At 40.4% G+C, this 27,839-nt stretch overlaps 1 protein-coding gene across 1 annotated transcript; it reads left to right on the forward strand.

Moving 5' to 3' along the window:
* Positions 1 to 1,134: 1,134 nt before the first annotated feature.
* On the forward strand, positions 1,135 to 27,553 carry LOC148871450 (conserved oligomeric Golgi complex subunit 4). The gene is made up of 2 exons (XM_088972186.1): positions 1,135 to 2,860; positions 26,678 to 27,553. Exons 1-2 carry the CDS (start codon positions 1,259 to 1,261, stop codon positions 27,305 to 27,307), a joined length of 2,232 nt encoding a protein of 743 aa, XP_088828312.1. The 5' UTR covers positions 1,135 to 1,258; the 3' UTR covers positions 27,308 to 27,553.
* Positions 27,554 to 27,839: the final 286 nt, after the last annotated feature.

Below are 27,839 nucleotides of genomic sequence, written 5' to 3' on the forward strand. Positions count from 1 at the left end.
TGTTCAATTTGGCGTCCTGGAGGCGAAGTGCTGGAGTGGTGAGCGAAGTGAAGTCTTGAGTTTGGAGGTATGTCCTGAACTGCCATAGGGCAGGCCAGTTCGGTGAGGTGTGTCCCGAACTGCTATAAGGCAGGCCAATTCGGAGGTGTGTTCCGAACTGCCATAGGGCAGGCCAGTTCGGGTTTGGCTCGGGGCCTAAGGGAGAGTTTGGGTTCCCAGTAGTGAGTTCGGGCTCCTAGTAGGGAGTTTGGACTGCTAGTAGGGAGTTTGGACTGCTAGTAGGGAGTTCGGACCGCTGGTTCCTCCATTTGGTGCTCGCGCCTTAGGTGTGTTGTTGTGCCGAATTGTTGCCTTTGCCATGTGTTGCATAACTACGAGGTCGGGCCAAATCTTCTTTCATCAAAACCCAAAACAAAACTCGTGAGCTTTTTCTAACCATCATCTTCCTACATTTTTCAATTATTGTTGAATTTCCATGTTTTTGTGCTGGCACCGTTATGAATTGAATGAACTATGAAGAGGGCAAAATTGGGTTTCATAAAAGTTATAACAATAACGTCTAATCACATGTGAACGGAATATGATAGCATATTAATGATAAGTGCAGAGTTAGTCAATTGTTAGAAAAGTTAGGAATAATTTAAGGAATTTTGTAAATAGTAGGAGTGTATAAGTCCATTTCCTAAAACTTAATCATAGTTTAAGAGAATAGTTTAAGGTATTTTGGTTCGCATATTTAATATTTTACATTCTCACTCTATCCTTGTAGAGAATCTCTAGATTTAAGTATGATTGTCAATGGATTGGGTCTGAGTTGGGATAGGGTAGAATTAGCCCCAAATTGATTGGTTTTGGACCCAAATTTAGACCTAGAATTCAATTGATCGGTTTTGGACCCGATTTTAATAAACCTATTAAAAATATTATATATTTAATATATATAGCTCGGTTCGAAACAGGGTAGAACCGGTCCCAGTCCAACAATAATGATGACCAATAAACAATAACCAGAACCGACCCTCTCTAAACCCTAGAGCCAGAATCGATACAGTCGGTTCGGTCCTGTCGGGGTCTCTCGGGTCAGACCCGACCTATTAACAGCCCTTTAGATTTGAGAACGCGTTTCACGCTCCGAGAGCGCGCTGATCTGATCTCGGAACTAGTTCACATCAACGTCCTACAGCACATCCCCATATACACTGCTGGATTCCTGAAACTAAGTGTCTCAAATCTCACAATTCACATTTTCAGAGAAACAATGGCTTCGATGAACGGAGCAGTATCCATCGCCGAAGAGGATCAAGAAACTGGCGTTGCCTCCGTAAAATTCGGCAGCCGCGAAGCCCTCGAGCAGATCCGCAAGCTCACTGATGTTGGCGCCATGACCCGTCTTCTCCATGAATGCATCGCGTATCAGCGAGGCCTGGATGTCGAACTCGAGAAACTACTCACTCAACGCACGGATTTGGACAAACAGCTCCTCAATCTTCAGAAATCGGCCGAGGTTCTCGAGATTGTCAAGGCTGATTCCGACTATATGCTCTCCAACGTCCGCTCGACTTGCGACCTCGCCGACCAGGTGAGCGGAAAGGTTCGAGAGCTCGATCTCGCTCAGTCTCGTGTTCAGAAAACGTTATCACGAATAGACGCCATTGTTGAGAGGGGTAATTGTATTGAAGGGGTGAAAAGAGCCCTAGAGACTGAAGATTATGAATCGGCTGCCAAGTACGTCCAGACGTTTCTGCAGATCGATGCGAAGTACAGGGATTCGGGGTCGGATCAAAGGGAGCAGTTGCTGGCGTCGAAGAAACAGCTCGAAGGAATCGTCCGGAAGAGATTATCCGCGGCGATTGATCAAAGGGACCATCCGACTATTCTGCGCTTCATCCGGCTCTTCCCCCCGCTCGGCCTTGAAGAAGAGGGATTGCAGTTTTATGTTTCTTATTTGAGAAAGGTGATTGCTATGAGATCGAAAATGGAGTTTGAGCATTTGACCGAGATCGTGGATCAGAACTTGGGTGCACAGAATCAGGTTAATTTCGTTGGCTGTTTGACAAACCTATTCAAAGACATCGTGTTGGCTGTCGAAGAAAATGATGAGATCTTGCGTAGCCTTTGCGGAGAAGATGCAATTGTCTATGCCATCTGTGAGCTTCAAGAAGAGTGTGATTCTAGAGGTTCTCTCATCTTGAAGAAGTATATGGATTACAGGAATTTGGGTAAATTGGCGTCGGATATCAACTCTTATAGCAAGAATTTGCTTTCTGTTGGATCTGCAGAAGGACCCGATCCGAGGGAGATTGAATTGTATTTGGAAGAGATACTGTCGCTGACGCAGTTGGGCGAGGATTACACTGAATTCATGGTGTCAAAGATAAGGGGATTGAGTTCTGTTGACCCGGAGTTGGGACCCCGAGCTACAAAAGCATTTAGGAGTGGAAGTTTTAACAAAGTAGTTCAGGAAATTACTGGGTTTTATGTGATTCTGGAGGAATTCTTCATGATGGAAAACGTGAGGAAGGCTATAAAGATCGATGAGCACGTCCCAGACAGTCTTACTACTTCCATGGTGGACGATGTGTTTTATGTTTTGCAGAGTTGTTGCAGAAGGGCCATATCAACATCAAATATCAACTCGGTCCTTGCTGTTCTTAGTGGTACCATGAACTTGTTGGGCAATGAGTACCAAGATGCATTGCAACAGAAAATAAGAGAGCCGAACCTTGGCGCAAGACTGTTCTTGGGTGGTGTTGGGGCTCAGAAGACTGCAACGGAGATCACAACGGCTCTAAACAACATGGACGTGAGTGCTGAGTATGTTCTGAAATTGAGACACGAGATTGAGGAGCAATGCGTAGAGGTGAGTAACAAATTTCCTTTATTTATCCATTCATCTGCCAGTTAAAGTAGTGGGACATGTTTTCCTTTTCGAATTTCATGAATAACCATAAAAAAAATACAATGGCCTTTAGTCAGATTATCCAGTTGAGAACTCCAAGGAGCAAAGGGGTTTGAATATTCTTAGATCTAATTCTATAGGAAGGCTAATTGGTTGCTTTTACCTTTCGTTCCAAATGATGTGGATTCTTGGTGATCTATCAGGCATCCAGTAAGATGCTTCTGGTGCTAGTTAAGCTTAGTCTACCTTCCAAAAGCTATATGGGGTAGCTCTTGCCCATAATCTTTTTTTTTTTTTTCTTTCTTTCTTTCTTTTTGTTTTTCCTCCTTAACTTCTTCAATGGTATTTACTTGGAAACCTAAACTCAACAGAAACCTTTAAGAAATGGAGGTAGATGATATTAACCAATCTAAGCGGATCCTTAACAAGGCATTACTTTGTACCTCGTGTGTGACAAATTATTATGACCCTTTGTCATCTGCTGGGATCTCCTGTCTATTGCCTTAAATGAGTTCAGGCTGTTCAGTATATGCAGTTTATTTCAAAACGGAAGGAAAAGTATACTTCAGGTAAGAAGGAAAGCCAAAGGTACATGTGCTTAATGTGTAAGAAGGATGTGTTTACCATGAGAAAAGGAAAAAAAAAATCATTAAGGAAGAGCTCCTTAACCTAAAGCATTATGGTGAAATTCAAACCAATGGTAGTTTATACAGTGGCAGATTGAGACTGGAGCTTGCTTCATTATTGTAGTTGCAGTAACCAGTGGATATGACTGATATACCAAAAGAGCTTGTGCTTGATGGTAGGACAGATAATGGGAGCTAGATGGGTGTATGGCCTAGGAGAATGGCTAAATAACTATGAATTGCAGATATAAGAGGCTTATTCGAGCCATGTAAGATGTATTATCTTAAAAGCAACTAGAAAAATTCACAAACAACAACAAATAGAAGAAGGCAATTACCTGCACTATTTGTTTGAAGAATATTGATCTATTTGATCAAAATCAAAGAAGAACAATCCTTCTACAAAAATTGGTTCTGGAGAAAAAGTGGCCATCTTTGTTTGCCATCAAGGTTCAAAGTATCGATAAGCCTGATACTCACAAATGTATGTATTGGGTGTTTCTCTGACGTGCCACTCCTATTTTTAGCTTTTTTTTTTTTCAAAATTTCACAGGGGGTTGGTCTCAGGCCAACCTACACCATGAAAAACATTAAACCCCGAAACAACCCTTATTTAGCGTATCAGGGCGCTATTAATATGATACGATATGCCCCAATACATTGTGATTTTTTTAACCTTGTTTGCCATATATGGCTATGGTTCATGGTCTATGCTTTCTCCTACATTTGTTGTGTTAAAAAAGCAACGTGTGTCATTGTTGTCTATATGTTGGCTAGTAGCGGTCTTTGGTAATCTTCCTTGGGAGTTTTGTTACTGTCAGGGAGAGGTGGCAAAATATTTTTCTCTTTTCCTTGAGTGATTCCTTAATAAGAAAGCAGGGGCAATTTGGTAACAGCCGAAGTTGCTGAACTAAATTACTTATTGCTTTGTCTTGGATAAATCAATTAAATAGTAAAATATTCAATGGTATAGTAGCCTATCCAACTTCAGCGGCAGCATTAAGGAGCCCTTGACTTCCTTAAAATCTTATTCACTAAAAGACGAAGCAATAAGCTTCTCATGTCAGCCACTTCAGCTGTTAAGCTGTTATAAGAAAAAGACAAAACTAGACACTTCCCACCTTTATCATGACTCTACCATAACTTACATGTGCCTTAAGAAAAACTCGTGAAATTTCAACCACATATTGCACCCTGGGAAAATCAATTGCTGTGCCCACTTCAAAAAATACATATATACTTCCACCATTATCCATTGGCTGCAACTCAGTTAGTACTAAAATGGCTATAAACACATAACACATAGGCCACTAGGTGTAAGGGTACTTTTGTCAGTGTACCTTGTATTATGTTTCATCCTAAATACATAAGAGAGTGGGGCACCAACTGCTCTGATTTTTGGCTCTTAAGAAAAATACAAGGGGCTTTTCATGCTCAGGCACAAGGCACACTAGGCACACACCTTTTCAAAGGGGCCGTGCTTGAGCCTAGGCAAGGCATATACCTTGAAATGCACATCGTCTGTGCAGCCAGGCATGCCTTATTTTTTAAAGGGGGCTAACCATAAATTTTATTAACAGTCCAAGAAATAAACCCCGGGGGGGGATGTAAAAGTCTTACCCCTAGAAGAAGCTATGCACCGAGGTTAGCCCTCAAAGCAGCTAGAGGGCATGTCTTTTAAATCACTTGTTGTCATGGTGCTGTACAGTCACTTCATCTCTTTTTTTCACCTTCTTTTGGAATTTGGTTAAGACAAGACTGAACTACATCGGACTTGACCTATAAATGGTTCTAGGTCCAGTTCAGCAGTCTGCTGATTTCTCTGCCAGCGTTATCAATGTGGTGAAGGGCTTACTAGTTGTTTTGGCCTCTTTAGTCAATACAGTTACTAGTCACTAGTTGATGAAAAATATATGTTCTAAATTTAAAATATCAATATATTCGCATAAATAAGTTAACATAGTTGTGTTAGGCAGTCAAGAAACGACAAATGTCCAGAAAATGAATGTGGCAGAAATGTGAATGCTAAGATGGTTTGGGCACATGCATAGAAGACTGCCAACTGCACCAGTTAGAAGAAGTGATTTGTTACACATTGAAGGGGCTAGAAGAGCTCGGGGTAGACCAAAAAGGACATGTGTAGAAATAGTAAGAAATGAGTTAAGCACTAATACTTCACAACCTTTGGGATAAGGACATGGATGATGATGATGAGACTGCAACCATGTAATAAAAGAATGATATTTAAATTTAGTTTGCTTTGTTTTCCAAACATAAAATGTTAAGCTGGATAAGCTAGGATAAGGTATTACCATCTTTGTTCTTTGAAGAGTCAACTTTAACCATTCTTTGTGCCTTTTGTTTATGGAAACTCTGTACCAACAGGCAACTGATTGAAAGAAAAGTAGAAAACTTAAAAGAACTCCTTTACTACCTTATTTTATTTTATTTTATTTTATGTCTTTTTTCTATTTTATATATTTATATATTGGTAGCCAGAGTTCTAAATTGATACCACAAAGTCACCTTCTCACATCCCTTTTGTTTATTTGCATAACTTAATCTCTAAGTAGACTCACTAATATGTTGTGGAAGTCGACGAATTGTAAGTGAGAGATGTGCATTTTATCCCTTCCCACTTGAAAACCTTTCACCAAGTTGAGAAGAATTGACTTGTCAAAGAGATTAAGAATTGAGGTCGTTGAGTGGCGTGAGAGGGTGAGAGGGTGAGGAACTAAGATGGGAGGGAAAATGAAGGGGATGGAGTTCGTGCAGGCAGGTCAGTGGAGGAAATCCTTGAAGATAGAAGCAAAAAATCTCTTGTTCGAAGAGATGAGAATTAAGGGGAAGGTAAGCTTGAAGGTAAGGGAAGCGAAAAAGGGTACAATACTGCTGGAAGGATTAGAAGTGATCGAGTGGCTAAGAGAGTTCATAGCTGGAGCCTGTTCAAAAGGTAAGCAGATAAACTGGCAGGATTTTAGTACATTAGAAGGGAGAAGATATGTTGTTGAATGTAAGAGGAATAGAAAGGGGTTCTTCATAGCTTTGGCTGAATTCTTTGGTAAGGGACAAAGGCAACTGGTGTGTCTACCAGCAGGAAAACAGAACCAAGGTTGGGGGGAAGTTGACTGGTTGCTCAAAGAATTCTTAGCTCAAAGAGTAGCAAATGAGAAAAAAGCCTCCATAAGGGAGGAAAAGGTATATCTCAGCTACAGCAGGGTAGAACAAGGGCTGGTGGTCATGGCAAAAACAAAAGGCTATTGCAGAATGGTGGGAGGTCTAGAGAGAGAGGAGTGGGATAGTAAGCTTGTGATACAAGCCAAGGAAAAGGTTAATGATTGGAGGAGGGTAGCTGACTTACTGGCAACCAAGTTGAAGCTGAAGAGTGTCTTCATAGTAACCCCCTTCGATAACTGTAAAGCCATCCTAGATCCATTAGAGAATGATTTGGAAATATCAGCTATCAATGTTCAGGCTGAGTTCAGATCATTCACAGTCTTCAAATGGAATCCAACATCTAACTCCAAGGATTTTTTTGTCGAAGATGGTGTGGTGGTGCGTGTAATAGGTTTGCCATTCCATCTATGGAAACAAGAAATAGCAGAGTCTATAGCTGTGTTGTGTGGAGGAATCTTGAAAGGTGCTTTCTGGGGAGATCTTTACTCAGTAGCAATCCTGCTAAGTGGTGTGAAGCCAGAAGACATTCATGAAAGGTAGAGGTACGAACAGAGGGGAGCTTTGTCTCTGTATGGTTAGCTTCCTCCATTGAAGCAGTGCTGTGGAAGGAGGCTCGTATGGTTGGAGGGGAGAAGGAGGAAGAAGAAGCACTATGTGGACTTGTGAGAGTGGTTAATTCAAATGGGAAGGGATGTTTCACTAAAAAGGGCCAACAAATTCTGGGAAGCCAAAAAGTTGTGGGGCAGTTGGAAGGTCAAACCTGGAGAAAGAAAGAAAAAATTATGACAAATGGCAGATCATTTGCGCAGGTGGTGTCAGGGGAAACAAACAAAAATTCACTAGTTTCGAAAGGGAGAGGGCTGAACAAGAAACCTCAGATAGGGAAGGTTGCTGGTTCGACCATTAAATTAGGGGGGCGTGACCTTTTAAGTGGTCACGTGGGACGAAATGAAGGGCCCAATCGAGTGGATCTTCTTGATGAAGGGCCGGAGAAGGCATCTCAAATAAAGGTTGTAAAGGTGGGCTCCCATAGGCTTCAGCCCAAGGCCCATTACAAGATAGATGGGCCGAGGGGTACTTTAAGTAAGCACGTGACTGGGAGGAGGGACGAGTTGATAGACGAAATTAAGCGTCTATCTTCTTCTACCCCGAACCCCTCCTCTCGTTCGAATAGTTCATGCGTAAAAAAATCTCCAGATTCGTAGTCGCGAGGCTCTCTACAATGGGTCCCATCCAACCTGACGAACCGTCTCTCACCAGATAGGCGCAACCCGAGATATCTCAAGCCTAGTGATGAGAATAGAACATGGATTGAAGACTGGTCAAGTGAACAAAACAGCAATGACGATTCTGATAGAGACGAAATGCTAAGTCTGGGAAGTCTGTCTCTGAAAAGCAACAATGATTTTTTTGAAACAGAAAGTTTGCATACAGAGCTGTTGTTTCTAGAGGAAGAGACTGAAGGGCAGGTGGCGAGAAAGCTAGAAATGGTGAAGAAAATGGTTCTAAAGTTGTGAAAAATCCTCCTCCCTTCGTCGAGGGAGCTGACCCTAAGTCTAATGAACTACAGGATGTTGGTGGAGAGGGACAAGAATCGGCTGTGAGGATGGATGCAGGTATTCCAGTGTCGGAAACACAGAGAAAGGTCTTCCAAGTGGGTAGGTCGTCAAGAAGTGATTCGTTCACCATGTCTACTTCACAACCTTGTCCAAAAATGGGAAAGGCTTTAAGACCAGTTGCCGCCTGTCAGCAAGTCATTTCTAGTGATTCTAGTCCTACCCTCGTTCTATTAGGTATGGGTGTCAATTTTGTTTTAGGTACTGACTTGTTTGCTCTGCCTGTAACAGATATCCCAACTTCCCATCTTGGAGGTTCTGATGCAAGAAAGAGGGTGATAATGGAAGGAGGAGAGAGGGTGTTGGAAGGAAGTAGTAAGGGGGAGGCGGACAGAATTTGGGAGTTGATCTATACAATGATGGAGGAACAAAATAAAAAGGAAGGACTCGAAGAAAGATGCTGTAGCCAAAATAAGTGTGAGTAGGGTAAAATTCTTCCTCAAACATTGGCTGGAAAGGATGGAGAAAAGAAAGAGGATGATTGCTGTATTAGGAAGGGGGGGGGGGGGAAGGAACAAATAAGAAAAAAAGATCTGAAGTGGAAGGGCTAATTTCAGACATTGAGGGGGATTTAGAATTCAGTGGTAGAGGGGATAGGAGGAAGGGCCTAAAATAAGGAGAATATGGCCTCTTATTGGGTTCTTTTGCTACTTTGTCTCAATGAAAATTATTAGTCGGAATGTAAGAGGGTTAGGGAGTGCAAGGAAGAGAAGGGTGATCAAAGACCTACTCCGAAGGGAAAAACCTGATATTGTGCTGTTACAAGAATCCAAATTGATGGAATTAGATGGGAGATGGGTGAGGAGTTTTTGGAGGTCTAGAGGTTTAGGTTGGAGCTCGGCTCCTTCTTGGGGAGCCTCGGGGGGGATTGTAACACTGTGGAGGGAGGATGTGGTGGAACTAGTGGAAGAATTGATAGGCAGATTCTCAGTTTCCATTAAGTGCAAGAATGTAGAGAATGGGTGTGTATGGGTTTTAACTAATGTTTATGGTCCTAACTTTTATAAAGAGAGGAATGAGATGTGGAAGGAACTATATGCAATCAAGGGGCTATGTGATGGTCCTTGGTGCTTGGGTTGGGATTTTAACGTCATTATATTCTCTAATGAAACCAGTAATCCCCAACAGGTAATCTCAACAAGCATGAGGAAATTTAATGGTTTTATTGAAGATTGTGATTTGAAGGAAATACCTCTGTTGCAAGCCAGTTACACTTGGTCCAACCTTCAGGAAACCCCTTTGTGCTCGAAGTTGGATAGATTCCTATTTAACCTTGCCTGGGAGAATAGTTTGGAAAACTTGGTTGCTAGGGCGTTACCCAGGGTCACCTCCGATCACTCGAATAGAGAACTTGGATGTAAAGGAATCTCACAATGGGCTGACCGAGGAGGACAGAGTGTTAAGGAGACAATTAAAAAAGGATTTGGAAGAGGTGTTATTGAGGGAAGAAATTAGTTGGAGACAAAAATCTAGACACAAGTGGATTAAGGAAGGCGATGGGAACACTGGATTCTTCCATGATTTGGCAAATGGGAGACGAAGAAAGAATTTTGTGACCAAGCTAGAGATAGGAGAGGAGGTGTTTACCAACCAGGATGACATAGCCAGAAAATTTGTGGACCACTTCAAATCGATTTATAGAAGGCCTTTGAGAGAGAGGACAGTCATAGAAAGGGTGGATTGGCCAAGAATTGATGGAGTGGCAAGGTGGCTGGAAAGGGATGTCGAGGAAGAAGAGATTAAGAAAGATGTCTTTATAATGGATAGATCCAAGGCTCTGGGTCCAGATGGCTTTACAATAGGTTTTTATCAAGACTGTTGGGAGGTGTTGAAAGAGGATCTAGCTGAAGTCTTTAAGGAATTTGCAGACAATCACACTATAAGCCCTGGAATTAATGCCACCTTTTTGGCCTTGATACCTAAGAAGAATGATGCCAACCACCCAAAAGATTATAGGCCTATTAGTCTGGTGACAAGCATCTATAAAATTCTGGCTAAATAACAGATCATTAGTGAAACCCAGGGGGATTTCATTCAAGGGCGACAAATAACAGATCAGATCTTAATTGCGAATGAGTGTGTAGAGGAACTGAAAATGTCTAGTAAGAGAGGATTCATTTGTAAATTGGATCTTGAAAAGGCTTATGATTTGGTGGACTGGAAGTTTCTTTTTGAGGTTATGCAAAACTATGGACTTGGGGACAAGTGGTGTAGTTGGATTTTTGGGTGTATCAGTACTTGTCATTACTCTATTCTGGTAAATGGTACGGTGAGAGACTTTTTCCCAGCTTGCAGGGGTGTCAGGCAAGGGAATCCACTTTCACCCTTCTTTTTTACCTTAGTAGCTGATGTGATTAGTAGGATCATTACTAAGGCTGACAGCGAAGATGCCAATAGGGAGACACCAAGTCCCCGTTACCCACCTTCAGTTTGCAAATGACCTAATGATTTTTTGTGAAGGAGGTATTAGTGAAAAGGTAGCAAACCTAAAGGAGATAATAAAAGGATTTGAAAGTGTCTCTAATTTGAGAATAAATCTGGAAAAGAGCTGCATAGTGGGTATAAATTTGGAGGTAGGGGAGGTCGAGGCTATTGCGGAGTGTCTTGAGTGTTCTACCTTTGCTTGGCCTATGTCATATTTAGGGCTTCCTTTAGGGGAAAATCCTAGGGAGAGTAGATTTTGGACCCCAATGATAGAAAAGTTTGAGAAGAGATTAGCCTCATGGAAGAGGAACTATATCTCTTTAGGAGGGAGAATTACCCTAATAAGAGCTACCTTTGGCTAACTTACCTACCTATTATTTGTTTGTCATTAGGATACCAGTTAGGGAAGCCAGGAAACTGGAGAAGTTGATGAGAGACTTCTTATGGGAGTCAGGACAAGAAAAAAAAGGATCACTTGGTTAATTGGGAAATTGTGTGCAGAAGTAAAGAAGAGGGGGGCTTGGGAATTGGGAGGGTAATTAGAAAGAATCAAGCTCTGTTAGGGAGATGGTTGTGGAGATGGCCTCTGTAAAGAGAGAGATTGTGGCATGAGGTGGTGGGAAGCATTCATGGGAGGTCAGAGAACGGATGGGATGCTGGTGTATCGAGGCAAGCTAACCTAGCAGCACCGTGGAAGGCTATTCACAACACCCTTCCTCAATTCCTCAATTTTATCAGGTATGAAGTTTGTTCTGGCAACTCTGTTCTTTTTTGGGAGGATATTTGGGTAAGAGACTCACCGTTAAAGGACTTGTTCCCTTCACTTTTTCTATTTATTTGTACAAAAAAGAGGTGGTCTCAAAATTTGTTTCACCTTTGGGAACACTCTTAGATCCTACTTGGGATTTTGGGTTTCGTAGAGGACTTAGGGATGCTGAAATTGAGTCTCTTTCTATTTTGCTTGGTTGTCTTAATCAGGTTTGTTTGGATCCCTCCAAGCCAGATAAGAGAGTTTGGACTCCTAGACCCATTGGAACCTTCTCTTGTCCTTCTTTCTTCAAGTCCATCTCTCAACTTTCTTCTCACCAACCCTTTCCGTCTAAAGAAATTTGGTGCAGGCCAGTCTCCCCAAAAATTATGGCTTTTTGTTGGGAAGTATTCCATGGGAAAGTTAACACTTTAGACAACCTACAAAAGAGAAGACATTTTCTCTGTATTTCTCCTAATTGGTGTATCCTCTGTAGAGCTCACGGTGAGGATTGTTACCATCTACTAGTATCTTGTCCCTTTTCTGCAGACCTTTGGGCTTGGCTACTTTCGTTGTTTGGGGGTAGTTGGAGTCTACCAGCAGAAGTTCACATGCTCTTCAACCATTCTACCTTTTATTGGCCTACAAAAATAGGGAGAACTATGTGGAGATGTGCTCGTGCTGCTTTGACTTGGACTCTTTGGGAAGAAAGGAATCTCAAAATTTTTCAAGACAAGGAAAGGAACAACCAAGATTTGAAAGACTGTGTTAAACAGGGCAATACATTGGCTGAAGACCTTGGAAATCTTCCATCAATTCTCCTTTAATGACCTTTGGAGAAATTGGTCAGCAGTAGCAAGGTGCTCATCTTTAAAGGACAAATCAATTACAAGCTGGTCTCCTTCACCCGAAGGCTCTATAAAGTTGAACTTTGATGGAAGCAGCACGGGTAATCCGGGATTATCCGGAGTAGGGGGTGCTTTGAGAAATGAGAAGGGAGAGATTTTGTTACTCTACTCAGGTCCCTTGGGAATTGGGAACCCCATCAGGGCAGAACTCTTAGCTGCTGTACAAGGGGTGCAATTTGCAAACCAGCTGGGGGTACAACACCTAATAATCGAGGGGGATTCCAAAGTGGTGGTGGGTTGGTTAAAAAATTCTGAAGAGGCTATGTGGCGATACAAGAATGAAATGAAGAAATTTAGTTGGTTGACAAGGAATATGTTGGTCACTGTACAGTGGGTGGGGAGATCAGCAAATACTTTGTCAGATGTGTTAGCTAAGCAAGGGGAAAATAGGGAAGAATTATTTTGGGCTCAGTTGTGATTATTGTTTTTCTTTCCTAGTTTACTTGTAAAAAAAGGAGATTATCTTGGTACTCAACATAACCCAACCCCCTTTACAGAGGAAGATGGTTGATCTCCTAGAATTAAGAACACAAGATGTTTAACATCACTCTAGCTACTTGAATTCTTGAAGCAATGCAAGTATGCAACTAGGAGATAAATAAACAGATCAAAAGTTTTAACATGTTTGAATTTTTAAGTGCTTGAAGCACTTTAGTACAATCCACATATTTTGCTTTTACTTGTACATTTTTACTTTGGATATATTTTATGTCTCATGTGTATATATTTTAATTTGAACCACGGGCTTCTTAAAATATTTAATTTCTTTAATATTAAAGTTTTTATTTTTCCATTTTTTATTTTTTGATAAAAAATTTGCACCTCACTTCGAAAAGGAGTGCACCTCACCTTGTTCCTTGAGTGCTAAAAGGTTGTTGTGCTTTTCTTGTGCGTTGCCCTTTTAAAATATTGACTTGGATCAATCACAACGGATGTATCTTAAATTTGTGCTCACAGCTCACATTGTTTGAGGAGTCTCAAGGCTAATATTATCTAGCAAAGAGCCAAAGGGAAAAACTATGGCTGTAGGAGAGATACAAAACATAGAAGATATGGCATTGATGCTTGGCTGTAAGTTGGTGCACGTCCCTCAACCTATCTAGGGCTACCATTGACTGATATATGTATATCTAAGACAATTTGGAAACCAATCATAGAGTGTTCTGAAAGGATGCTAACATCATGGAAGATTATGTATCTTTCAAGGATGGTAAACTGCATTAATCAAAAGTGCTCTAGCTAACTTACCTAATATTCTCTCTCTCTCTCTCTCTCTCTCTCTTTTCCTATCAATAACAGAATTCCAGTAGATTTATGATAAAACAATTACAGGAATAGGAGAGGTAAACTTTCTCGACTCTCCAAAGTAGAACTTTGCTATTACAATTGAGCCCAAAACAAATGATTTCTTCACACTCCTTGCTTAGCTAATACATCAGCAAAACCATTCGCAGTTCTTTTAACTCAACTGAATTTCACATCCATATCTTGTTTCAACCACTTAAATCATTTATTTTCATTATTAAAAACCCAAAATCCTTTTTCTTCTTTTTGCAGCCACTCCACTACCAGCTTTGAATTGCCTTCTATATAATCAGCTTCCTTAGATTCATGTTGCCTTTGGCAGTCCCTCCATGACAGCCATAACCTCAGCCCTTAAAGAATCACCTACTCCAATTGGGTTGGCCTTACCTAATATTTTCTTTCCCTATTCCGTATTCCATTTGCAGTGGTAGAAAGATTGGAAAAACTCCAAAAGGATTTCCTATGGCATCACTGGAGGGATGGGTGAGTTCAACTTAGTCAATTGGGATAAAATTTCTATACCTAAACAGAAAAGTGGCCTGGGTTTGAGAAGATTTTAGCAAGTTAATATTTGCATCACTAGAAAAATGTTGGTAGAGGTTTGGCTAAAAAATCAAGTGGCATATGGAGATGAACTGTGACTGCTAAATTTGGATACCAAACTGTTGTAATGTGTAGCGGCATTTCTGCCCTTTCCTCTTGTATTTCTTATGAGCTGTCGCCCTAAGTATAAATACTAACTTAGATGCCGCCAGCTTTAGATTAATAGAATAGATTCTTCTCTTTTCTCTCTTCTCTGTCGAACTACATGGTATCAGAGCATCTCTGATCTGGGCGCAAGCTTCTCTTTTCAGATTGTGGTTTCTTTCCTTTCCTGGAAATCTGTTTTTTCTCAGAATGTGGTTTCTTCTTCTGGGCGCAACCTTCAGCCCCTGATTTTTTCTTTCTTCTCTCTTGGTTGCTATACCAAAGAGAAGAGTGTGGTCAGCCAAATGCAGTAAAAGATCTCTCCAGATCTTTGGTGGCAACCGGATGTAGTAAGAGATCTTTCTAGATCTGTGGTGGCAACCAAATGCAGTAAGGTATATTTTTGGATTTGTGGTGGCAGCTGAATGGATCAAAACTTGATTTTCTGAGGGTTTTTCTATGTGCTGTGGGTCGTGGAAGATAGGTATATATTATTACATTCATACATAAACATTTGACCACTGTGAATGTCACAGTTTTGAGGCTGTAGGAACAGGTTGTCTCCTCCTCTTGTAAACCGAGGTGTTTCAACTAAGAGTTATCACCTACAGTACTGTTAAACATTTTTTTGGAGACTCCTTTTTTTTTTTTTTCAGCCGAAAAACCCTCTAGGCCTCTATACCAGATTTGGTTTTTGAAAAAAAAAATAAAAACAGCAGTAGATTTTCTATGAAAATGGCTACTAAGGATTCAGCAACCTCTAGTATTACTTCCCAGCAAGGAAACTTAAATGGGGGGATGGACAGCATGAATTTCTCTATGTCTATTACCCCCTTTGATGGTCTGAACTATCTGGAATGATCCAAAGGCATCAAACTTTATGTTACAACCAGGGGGAAGGCTAGTTATATAAGTGTGGAAAAATAAAAGAACCAAAGTTTGGTACTGCTGAATATGATCGATAGGATCAAGAAAACAGCATGATTATGCCATGGCTATTAAGCTCCATGTTACCTCATGTAAGGAAAAATTTCATATGGACTGACACAACCTGTGAAATTTGGGAACAAGCCAAGGCAACCAATTCTAAACAGAGGCACTTTGCCAAGATTTATCAACTTCAAGCAGAATCATCTATGTGTAAGCAAGGGGACCGTAGTCTATCTACATACTACTCAACCCTTACATCTGTCTGGAAGGAACTAGACTATTATCAGACCATTGACTGGAGGAATGATAAAGATGCACAGGACTATAAAAAACTTGTCTCCCAACAAGTTTTTGCTTTCTTGCATGGGCTGAATCCGGCTTATGAGCCTCTTCGGGTGCAGATTTTGGGAAGTAGGGAACTTCCTTCAGTTCAGGAAGTATATGCTCTAGTCCAATCTGAAGAGAGCAAAAAAAATCTTATGAATGTTTCTAAGGGGGAATAATTTGTTGCCCTAGTTGCAAGAGGGGATAACACAGGAATGAAAAAGGGAGAACCAAGGAAAGGTGAAGATAAAGACAAACTGTGGTGTACTTGCATCTAGAAGCCTAAACACACTCAAGAAACTTGTTGGGAGATAGTGGGCAACCAAAAAACGAGACACTTCAAAGAAGTCTCCTCAGAAGAAATTTACTTCTGCAAATCTGACCACACAAGACTATCAACAAAATAATCGAGCTACTATTTTTCCCCCAAGAACAACCCAGTGGTTCCGATCCCAAGGAAGACATCATCAACTCCTTCAGAGATCATTTGGAATTGTATGGTAGGACACTCAGGCAGATAGATAGGTCGGTTCCTACCCCCTTCTACTTCATTCGCTTCTACATCAGGTAAAGATGCTTCTGCATTTCATGTGTGTACATCTGCTCCCGAGTCACCTTGGATCATTGACTCAGTGGCATCAAACCATATGACTGGTAAGTCCAATCTCTTTTTAGACCTACACTCTTCTCTCTGGAAGGGATAAAGTGAGACTTGTTGATGGGTCTCTATCCACCATCGTTGGTCAGGGATCTGTGTCCCTTCCTGATGGCATTATCTTATCCAATACCCTTCATGTTCCTAAACTTCCTATTAATTTGTTATCTATAAGCAATATTACTCAGTCCTTAAACTATTGTGTAACTTTTTCTCCCCATTCTTGTATTTTCCAAGATTTAACCTCGGGGAGGACGATTGGTAAAAGAAATATGGTTGATGGCCTCTACATCTTGGAGAATAAAGTTGGTCCTGCGGCATCAACCTCTGTGAGTCTTATGAATCAATCTACAAACAGTCAACTGTGGTTATGGCATAATTTCCTTGGTCATTTGTCCTTTGAGTCTTTGAAAGTTGTGTTTCCTGAATTGTTCAAGTCAAACATGTTAGTTGAGCAAGCATTGTAGAACAACTTTTTCATTAAATAATAAAAGATCTACTTTGCCTTTCCATGTTGTCTTTTCTGATGTTTGGGGCCTTGTAAACATACCTATTGAGGGTGGGTACAAGTACTTTATCAGCTTTATTAATGACTATTCGAGATACACTTGGCTATATCCCATGTATTCGAGAGAAGAGGTACCCAAGATTGTGCAAGATTTCCATTGCATGGTTTTCACTCAATTTCATGTTGAAGTCCAAACCTTCCAGTCGGATAATGCGAAGGATTATTTCCATCATGACTTAGCCGAGTTTTTCTCCTCTCATGGGTCTCTTCATAGAAGCTCATGTGCTAGAACACCACAACAGAATGGCGTTGTTGAAAGGAAGAACCGCCATCTCCTCGAAGTTGCCCATAGAATGATGCTTCACATGCATGTTCCAAAATGGTTTTGGGTTGATGCTGTGATGGCTGTAGCTTATGTTATTAATCATATGCCATTGTGCCTCCTACAATACAAGGCCCCACATCAACTTCTTTTTCCTCAATCTCCTTTATTTTCCATTCTTCTACATGTGTTTGGGTGTAAGTCTTTTGTTCATAATCTCTCTCCTAGTCGGGGTAAATTGGATCCCAAATCTGTTCCATGTGTTTTCTTGAGTTATCCCTCTTCTCAGAAAGATTACAAATGCTTCAATCCGACCACACATAATAACTTGTGTCGATGGATGTATCATTCTTTGAATCTGAACCCTTCTTCCAAGCCTCTCCTCAGGGGGAGAATAGTGTGAAGGAGGAGAGGCAAGGTCCAATTCCTCAAATTTCTCTTCCCTTTATTCCTAATTCCTCTCCATTTCATGTCTTCTTGAGGCGCTGTAAGGGAAAGCTGAATTCAAAGGCTGTGGAGCAACTTGAGACTATACATCCAACACCATCTGACTTCTAGGTACCCTTGTTCCTTTTGATATTACTGAACCTATTGCTATTGATGACTCTACTAATGATCTTGATATCCCAATTGCTCATAGAAAAGGGGTTTGATCATGTACCACTAAGCATCCTATTGCTTAGTTCTTGTCCTACGAAAACATTGCTCCCTCATTTCGTGCCTTTTTGACTTCCATTGGTTGTGTCTCCATTCCCAAAAGTGTTGCAGATGCCTTATCTATACTTGAATGGACAGAGGCAATGAAGGAAGAAGTTAGTGCTCTTCACAAAAACAACACCTAGGAGTTAGTGAATCTTCCTGAAGGCAAAGAACTAGTGGGATGTAAGTGGGTATTCACAGTAAAGCATAGAGCATATGGGTCAGTTGAGAGGTATAAAGCCAGGTTAGTTGCAAAAGGGTATACTCAGGTGTATGGGGTTGACTACGCTAGGACTTTTGCCCCAGTTGCTAAAATGAACACTATTCGGATTATACTATCCTTGGCTGTTAACTTTGATTGGGAGCTCCACCAATTTGACATAAAAAATGCATTCTTAAATGGGGATCTGGAAGAAGTGTACATGATTCAGCATCCTGGGTTTATAGCACAAGGGTGTGAAGGAAAAGTCTGCAAACTAAAAAAATCTTTATATGGTTTGAGATGTGATTCAAACCAATAAGATTAGTAGAATATTTTAGAATTAAGCAAAAGAAATTAGGGAAGAAGAAGACAACAAGAAAAAGAAGGAAGATTGGAGAAGAAAGGAGGAGTTCGATAATCTCCTCTTTCTCCCACTAATCCTTTTTAATAAACTTTCTTAAGTTACATAATTTACAAGATTGCCCTTAAGTAGGCGTCCACATCAGCATTATACTTAGAAAACATAAACAAGAGCTAAAGGCCCATAAAGAAAAGGCCCAATAAGAAAACATAACAAGAAAGAACCAATTAGAAAGACACGAATGGGGTAGGGCCCATTCGGCCTAGTCTCTTTACACTCCCCCTCAAGTTGAACATAGATATCCATCATGCCCAGCTTACTTATATAATGAGCCAACTTTCCTTTAGGAACACCTTTTATTAAAACATCAGCCAATTGTTCTTCAGAAGCAACAAATGGTAGGCAGGCTTCTCCTAAGGCAACTCTCTCTCGTATAAAATACCTATCAACTTCAATGTGCTTAATTCTGTCATGTTGAATATAATTATGTGCAATGTTGATAGCAGCCTAGTTGTCACAATATAACATCATTAGCTTCTCACAGTCTATACCCAATTCATCTATAAGTGATTTCAACCACAAAAGTTCAGAAACTCCATGTGCCATTGCCCTGTACTCCGCTTCAGCTGAAGATCTTTCCACTATAGACTACTTACTCTTCCATGATACAATGTTCCCTGCTACCATAACACAGTAACCCGAAATAGACCTCCTATCATCAATACATCCAGCCTAGTCAGCATCAGTGTATGCTTCCAGCTTCATGTGTCCATGCTTAGCAAATAAGATACCTTTTCCCTGGAGTCCCTTTTAGATAGCACAAAACTCTCTCAGTAGCTGCTAAATGTGCATCTCTGGGAGAATGCATAAATTGCCTGATTACACTAATTGCATAGGAAATATCTAACCGAGTCATGCAAAGGTATAGTAGCTTTCCGACTAGTCTTTGGAACACTCCCTTATCAAGCAACAGTTCACCTTTAGCTGTTGACAACTTATGATTTAGGTCAATAAGAGTAGAAGCAGGTCGAGCCCCCAGTTTCCTATTCTCTACAAGGAGATCAAGAACATACTTCCGTTGAGAAATGAAGATACCGTCTTTAGATTTGACAACTTCAATTCCTAAGACATATACCCCTGGAGGTAAAGACATATAGACCTCTTCATTTAGGTCTCCATTCAAAAAAGCATTCTTTACATCAAATTGATGAAGAGGCCAATCAAAAGTAGTAACTAAAGATAGCAAAAGTCGAACTGAAGTCATCTTGGCTACTAGGGTAAAAGTTTCTAAGTAGTCAATACGATACATCTGAGTATATCCTTTAGCAACCAAATGGGCCTTATATCTCTCGGTAGTACCATCAGAATGATACTTAATAGTGAACACCCACTTACAGCCAACCAATTCCTTTCCCTCAGGCCAATCCACAATTTCCCAGGTATTGTTCTTATGCAAAGCATCTAGTTCAGTCATCATAGCATCCTCCATTCTGGTTTGGACAAGGCATTTGGGACAGATCTAGGAGTTACATGCGTGGAAACAGAGGCAAGGAAGGAATAGTAGGAAGGGGAAAGAAGGCTGTAGGACAGGTGTTTGGAAATGCAATGAGTTGTACTTTCCGTTTGCCTTTGTGAAGGGCAATAGGGAGATCAAGGTTAAGGAAGGTATCCGAAGTAGTAGAAGAGGGTTGACCTGTTACCTCAATAGTGATGGGAGGAGCAAGAGGCACATCTGAAGGTGTAGAAACAACTTGCATGTCTCTGAGTCTTTGTCTCTGGTACCACCTCTGGGTAATAGGATGGGAAGGAAAAGTAGGGGGATGAAGTAGGAGGAGGAGGGCAAGTAGGGATAGATGACTCAACTAGAGGAGACTCTATAGAAGATTCAATGGGAATTGGAAGAGGAACAGATGGTGACAATGCAAACAACTTGTCTAAATGCTCTCCCTCAAGAGAAGTAGCAAAAAAAGGAATAGACTCTGCAAATGTGACATCTCTAGAAACAAAGCGAGTGCCACGAACTGGATCAAAACAACAGTACCCCTTTTGTGTGGAGGCATATCCCAAAAAGACACACTTGTGTGCTTTAGGTTCAAACTTATGTCTTTGATGACTATGAATATGGACATAGCAAGTACACCCAAACACCCCGAGAGGAAAAGAGAAGAGATCCTCATTTGGGAAAAGCAAGATAAAGGGAGTTTTAAACCCCATAACTCGAGAAGACATTTGGTTTATCAAGTATGTAGCTGTAAGGACAGCATCACCCCAAAACTTAATAGGAACATGGGAAGTAGAAAGGAGGCTCCTTATAACCTCAATCACATGTTTGTTTTTCCTTTCCGCCACTCCATTTTATTGAGGAGTGTAGGAATAGGAACTCTAATGAATAACCCCAAATGTATCAAAGTAGGAGGAGAGATTCTTCTCAAAATATTCCTTTGCATTATCAGATCGGAATATTTTGATCCAAGTGTTAAACTGGGTAAGTATAAGTTCATGAAATTTTTGTACAATATTTGGTACTTCATCCCAGGATTTCAGATGGTAAATTCATGTGTAACGGAAGAAATAATCAATAAAAAGAATGAAATATTTGTAGCCCCTCATAGCAGGTAAATGATATGGCCCCCACACATCAGAGTGCATAATATGGAAAGGAGAAACATATCTTTTATTGCTCACTGAAAAAGATTGTCTACAATTTTTTGTAAATTCACGACTCACAATGAAGACTCGATAGGGATATTCCCTTAAACATTTCTAGAAACAAATGACTCAAAGCTGGAAAAGTCAAATGACCAAATCTGAAATGACATATCACGACTCTATTAAATGAATCTGATAAAATAGACTCCAAAGCTACTCCACTAAGTAATCCAGGACTTTGACCGAAGACATCTAGCAAGTATATCCCATTCGCCTCATGGCCACTCCCAATCGTCCTCTGAGACTTTAGGTCCTAAAAAACACAATAAGTAGGAAAGAAGGTTATGCTGCAGTTCATTGATTTTGTTAAACTACTAATAGATAAAAGGCTAGTGCTAAGTTTGGGAACACGAAGGACAGAGGATAATACAAGTGAGTCAGAGGCTTTAATATTCCTCTTGCCAGAGCTGAGAGCAAGAGACCCATCGGCAAGAGAAATCTTCTCTCTACCTGAGAGGAGCTGGTATGAACAAAAAAGGTTGGGTATGCTAGTCATATGTTTTGGTGCACCAGAATCTATGATCCAAGGAATTCTACGATTACCTGAGGCTATAGCATGATTTGCAGAAGCACGAATGCTTGAATGGGCAAAAGTGGATGTAGAAGGGGTGCCTGAGGAGGAAGATGCAATAGTAGACTCCAAGTGGTTTATCAACTTCCCTTCTCTCTCAAATTCTACCTTCACTGTTGCCAACTATTCCATAGCAAATTTTTCTTCACATTCAGACAGTGTAGCAACATTTGCATTCTTGGGTTTTCCATACTGATCACCCTTCTTAAAGTTGTTGTTCTGAAACTTCTCAAGAAGAAGATCTGGATGAAGCTTCCAACAAGAATCCTTAGTATGTTTCGGCTTCTTGCAATATTCACATATCACCTCTTCTTTTTCATTTAGCCCCTTTGGTTTTATTCTAGCATGTGCAAAATGTTCTGGAGGAAGTGGGGTCTGTAGCTATACCTGTTGCTTGTTCTCTTCACTGCTCACCATAGAGTATGCTTGTGCAAGTAACACTTCACTGTTTCTTTCCACAAATTTCCTGAAAGTTTCAGCATCTTTGGTGCTTTCCCATACAAATGCTTCCATAACATCTATCTCCTGCCATAGTGACTTCAACATCGAATAATAGACAGCCACACTCTTCTCCCCCTGTCTTAAATTCTTCACATCACTCTTTATTTTGCAGGCCCTTGCAACATTTAATTTTTGAGAGTATGTCTCTGTCACACTATCCTAAATCTCTTTGGCTGAAGTCATCCATAGATAGTGTTGACTTATATGGGATTGCATAGAATTTACCAACCACCCAATAACTGCATATTTTATCCTGCATCCATTTCTCATATGTAGGATCAGTCTTATCCGGCATCGCCTTACTACCCGTTAGAAACCCTAGTTTACCTCTACTATAGACATGGATCTTAATAGATTGTGCCCAAGCAAGGTAATTTGTTCTGTCAAGTTTAATTGTCGTCATTCTTGTCAAAACGGAATCTACGGGATCAACCTCCGACACTGGGATCTACTTCACCTCACTTCCAGATTGCTCTATCAATCAGACGAAAATAAAAAAACAATGTTTTTAACCTTTATAGACCTAACTAAGGTCAGTCAAGCACTCAAAAGTCCCAAAACTAGGGTTTCACCGTACTTGGCCTTAGGGGAGAAAGAGAGAAGAGGTAGCCGCTCAAACCAGAGTTATCCAAACCACTTTCAACTGCAACTGCCCACTTTTGGAGATAAAAAGGAACCCTCCAAACCTTGAGCGCCACACCCAAATAGCCTCTTCAACCCGTAACTGGAAATTCTCTAATTGGCTAGGGTTTTGGGAAAAAAAAATCTGCAGTCCCACTTTCTTGGCAATCTTTAGCCAGATTCTGACTCTCCAAACCCTCTACCAACTAGGCAAATAAGATCTCTGAATAATCAACAATTTATCTCTTCATACACCTTTCGATTAGAAAAAAGAGTGTATGGAAAAAAAAAGAAAAAAAGGGGAAAACGGAAGGGAAACCTGCTCTGATATCAAGATGTGATTCAAACCAATAAAATTAGTAGAATATTTTAGAATAAAGCAAAAAAAAAATTAGGGAGGAAGAAGAAGACAGCAAGAAGAAGAAGGAAGATTGGAGAAGAAAGGAGGAGTTCGATAATCTCCTCTTTCTCCCAGTAATCCTTTTTAATAAACTTGCTTAAGTTACATAATTTACAAGATTGCCCTTAAGTAAGCGTCCACATCAGCACTATACTTAGAAAACATAAACAAGAACTAAAAGCCCATAAAGAAAAGGCCCAATAAGAAAACATAACTAGAAAGAACCAATTAGAAAGACAAATGGGCTAGGGCCCATTCAACCCAGTCTCTCTACAGTTTGAAACAATCTCCAAGGGCCTGGTTTAGTAGATTTCACTTGGCCCTTCAGCAAATTGGGTTCAAGTAGTGCCAATTTGACCATACTCTATTTGTCAAGAGAAACCAGATGAATGTTGTGGTGTTAATTGTCTATGTTGATGACATTGTGATTACGGGGAATTGGGACTCTGAGATTAAAAAGGTCAAAGAATCCCTTGCAATGCAGTTTGAGGTGAAAGATCTGCGACAACTACGTTATTTCCTTGGTATTGAGGTTGCTCACTCAAAAAAAGGCATCTTCATTTCCCAAAGGAAGTATGTCCTAGATCTCTTGTAGGACATAGGAAAGTTAGGAGCAAAGCCTGTAAATTCTCCTATTGAGGAAAACCATCGGCTTGGTGATTGTATTGGAGAACCTGTGACAAATGTCAAGAAATTTCAAAGGCTGGTAGGAAGACTTCTCTACCTATCAATGACTTGGCCAAATATAGCTTGTTGTTTATGTACTTAGTCAATTTATGCATGCACCAACATCCTCTCATTTAGAGGCAGTTGAGAGGGTTCTTAGGTATCTGAAGAAGTATCCAGGAACTGGGTTACTTTTCAAGAAACATGATTATATGAAAGTGGAAGTCTACACAGATGCAGATTGGGTTGGGGCAGTTGATGATAGGAAATCAACTAGTGGATATTGTACCTTTGTTGGTGGAAACTTGGTTACTTGGAGAAGCGAAAAACAAAGTGTTGTGGCCAGATCTAGTGCTAAGGTCGAGTATAGGGCTTAGCACTAGAGTTGCTGAAGTACTATGGGTAAAGAATTTGATTGGAGAGTTGGGTCTCTCTGTTGATGGCCCAATGTCTCTCTATTGTGACAACAAGGCAGCCATAATATTGCTGCCAATCCAGGTCTTCATGACAGGACCAAGCATATTGAAGTTGACAAGCACTTCAGAAGGGAGAAACTTGAAAAGGGGCCGTCTGTACTCCTTACATCAGTTCCAAGGAACAATTAGTAGATGTTCTTACAAAGGGTCTTCACTATTTATGGCATAATGAACTATGTAACAAGTTGGGCATGATTGACATATATGCTCCAACTTGAGGGGTAGTGTTGTAATGTGTAGCGGCCTGTGGCCTTGTAGGGGTATTTCTGTCCTTTCCTCCTGTATTTCTAATGAGCTGTTGCCCCAAGTATAAATACTTAGGCGCTGCAAGCTTTAGATTAATAGAATAGATTCTTCTCTTTTCTCTCTTCTCTCTTCTCTCTTCTCTGTCGAACTACATAAACAAAGTCAGAACCTTGTTCAGTTGCATTCGATGGCAAGGATTTGAGAAAAGTTGATTTGATACTCACATACATCTTTGCCATATCCAGAGCCAGGAGGCATTGGTAAGTGAATGCTATATGTTGGGCCCTGAGGCATTAACCACGTTACTCAAATATGGCAAGGACCAGGCTCGATAGGGTATTGGATATGAAATTTCTACTAACAACTCAAGTGCTCAACATATGGCACCCTTGTGCAGGTATCAAGGTATCATAGATAATTGATTATGAATATGAAGTCTTCTGATAATTAATTGTGTCCTCTTTTCATGAGTATGCAAAAAGATAATTAAATTATATCACTAATCTGGGATCTGGTCCCTTTTGGAGAGAGAAATTTTTTTTCCTTGTTTAAGCAAATCTTTTTCCTGTGTTCTCCTCTCCCTTGTCTTTCTGAGTGATGGAAAATCTCCAGTCTTTTTAAGAGTTGTGGAACTTCCAAGTTGTGGAACTTGAGAATAGAGACACCCCTGATTTAATTAAGAAGCCCATCAAGACTGCTGCCAACCTCAAGTTATACAAATGATATTCCCTGCTTAGTTGAAACATATGGGACTCTTGCTGATCTGAAAATCAAAATTCTCTTCTTGCCTATTATGCAGAACTAAGTGGGGTGGAGTTACATGCTATTTCCTGATGTGTCAAGATTTTTTAAAATTCCTTTTCTTGAGAGCAATGATTGTCAAAGAACATTCCATTATTATATCATGAGGTTCAAGAAACAGTCCTTGGATACAATGGGGACCATATTTTTGATATTTGCCAATATCTGGTAATAGTTCTGCCCATATCTTAGAGGATTCTAGTTTGGTGTACTTGAATGGTGTGAAGGCCTAGTTGGATCAGAAGTTTGAAATTACAGTTTTCTGTTGGGCTATACATGAACTGAAAGCCATATCTTAGAGGATTGAAATAACAGTGCAAAGGCCATTTCTGTAATGAGTGGGAATCGATATTATTAAAAAAAACATGACCTTTCTTCTCTTTTCTTTTTTTCTGGTAAAGGGCATTATTGTTCCACTTCTCTCTTTTTGTTTATGCAATACAACTAAACCACAATAATCAAAATATTTGGTGCATACTTGAGGAAATCAGTTCCATTTGACTGCATTCGTACTGTTTGTTTTGGTAGGCAAGTGGGCTACACAACAGGGGTAGCCCTCCCCCAACCACCCCCCCAGCCCTGGTGAAGGTGGGACTTTGATCCCAGGTCTCCGGTACAACCAATTGGAGACTTTGGGCCCATTTGGTGCGTTTGGTTTGTGGAAGATCTAGCCGCCAAAAGCCAGAGCACTGAAAAAACGCGAGAAGCTCATTTTGGGCTGATTTCAGGAAGCTCTTTGCGTCTTTCACATTTTATTCTTATGTGGAAAGACACGGAAAGACGTGTATCTGCCAAACTAGCTTCGGGCTGCTCAGATCTTACCAGAAGATCTTCCCAAAAAAACTTGCCAAACGGGTCCTTTACCAGTGAGATAGCCAGTGCCTCTGACTGTATATGTAATTTGGTGATACAATTTGTTCATAACCACATGTATTGGTTGGCTCTTATATAATTCACCAGATTGTGTTCTTGTGAACATAATTGGGTCTTAGCTTGCTGTAGTTTGTACATTACATGATTATTATGATTGAACCTAAGCCTGTGTTTGGTTTGAAAGATAAGGTAGGGAAAGGTGGGGAAACCTATACAAACCCTTCCGTTCCCTACCTTTTCTTTTCTTTCAAGCCAAACACAGCCTAAAGGAACTTAGTTCCCTTTACCATGTTTTCAGAACTGCTATTGCTGGCTCTGAAATCATTCACTAGATTGTGCTAGTACACATGATTGTCTCTTTGCATGTTTGGAAACATCATATGTAGTTTATCCATTAACATGATCATTAACTTTTTCATCAGGTATTCCCTACTCCAGCTGACAGAGAGAGGGTGAAATCCTGTCTCTCTGAATTGGGTGAGATGAGCAACAGTTTTAAGCAAACCTTGAATGTTGGCATGGAACAATTAGTGTCAACTGTGACACCCCGCATTCGTTCTGTGCTGGATAGTGTGGCTACCATTAGCTATGAATTGTCTGAAGCCGATTATGCAGAAAATGAGGTAAATGACCCATGGGTTCAGAAACTACTCCACGCTGTTGAGACCAATGCCGCATGGCTTCAGCCACTGATGACACCCAACAATTATGACTCATTTGTTCATCTCATCATTGACTTCATTGTGAAGAGGCTGGAAGTCATCATGATGCAAAAGAGGTTCAGTCAGCTTGGGGGTCTGCAGCTTGACAGAGATGTGAGGGCTTTGGTGAGTCATTTCTCTGGCATGACCCAGAGGACTGTGAGGGACAAGTTTGCTCGTCTAACACAGATGGCAACTATTCTCAACTTGGAGAAGGTCTCTGAGATATTGGATTTCTGGGGTGAGAATTCAGGACCCATGACCTGGAGATTAACTCCAGCAGAGGTAAGGAGGGTGCTGGGCCTTAGGGTTGATTTTAAACCTGAAGCAATTGCTGCTCTTAAACTGTAACCTCCCTTCACATAGTGTATCTTATTCATCTCATTTTTTTATTTTATTATGTAGTTGAGTTTCTTCTTTTTCCTTTGGTTGGATCCATTTTGTTAGCTTTACGTTGAAGGAAACATATTAGGAAATGGAGGAATACCTATCAATGAATATATTCTCAGATCTCCATTTTTTTTTTGTTGTAACAAGGAAGCAACAAAGAATAAAGATTATAAATAGGAACCATCTCAATGTTTTTCTGATCTTGCCCATTTGGTGTTTTTCATGTTATATGATTCTTCTTCACATTTGACATTCTCAACAGATGATTACAATACTTAGTTCCTTTACCATCTTCCTTTTATATCTCCGTTTGATCCCATCGTCTTGTAACTGAGAGGGACAGAATTTCACCCATTTCCATAATCAAGTTCATGATTTTCATCCATCTCTTTTTATATCTCTGTTTGATCCCATGAGTTAAAAGACTTGAAGCTTTTATTTCCTGTGCCTCACTATTGAGATCAACAAGAATTAGCATTCAACAGAATAATAA

This window comes from Nelumbo lutea, chromosome 2, assembly GCF_056320005.1.
Source record: "Nelumbo lutea isolate HS-2025 chromosome 2, American lotus-T2T, whole genome shotgun sequence".
NCBI lineage: Eukaryota > Viridiplantae > Streptophyta > Magnoliopsida > Proteales > Nelumbonaceae > Nelumbo > Nelumbo lutea.

Excerpts from the sequence above, each read along its gene's own strand:
- LOC148871450 (XM_088972186.1), top strand. The coding sequence starts at position 1,259 with ATGGCTTCGATGAACGGAGCAGTATCCATCGCCGAAGAGGATCAAGAA. Across the intron at positions 2,861-26,677 it reads TTGAGGAGCAATGCGTAGAG|GTATTCCCTACTCCAGCTGA; the intron begins GTGAGTAACAAA and ends CTTTTTCATCAG.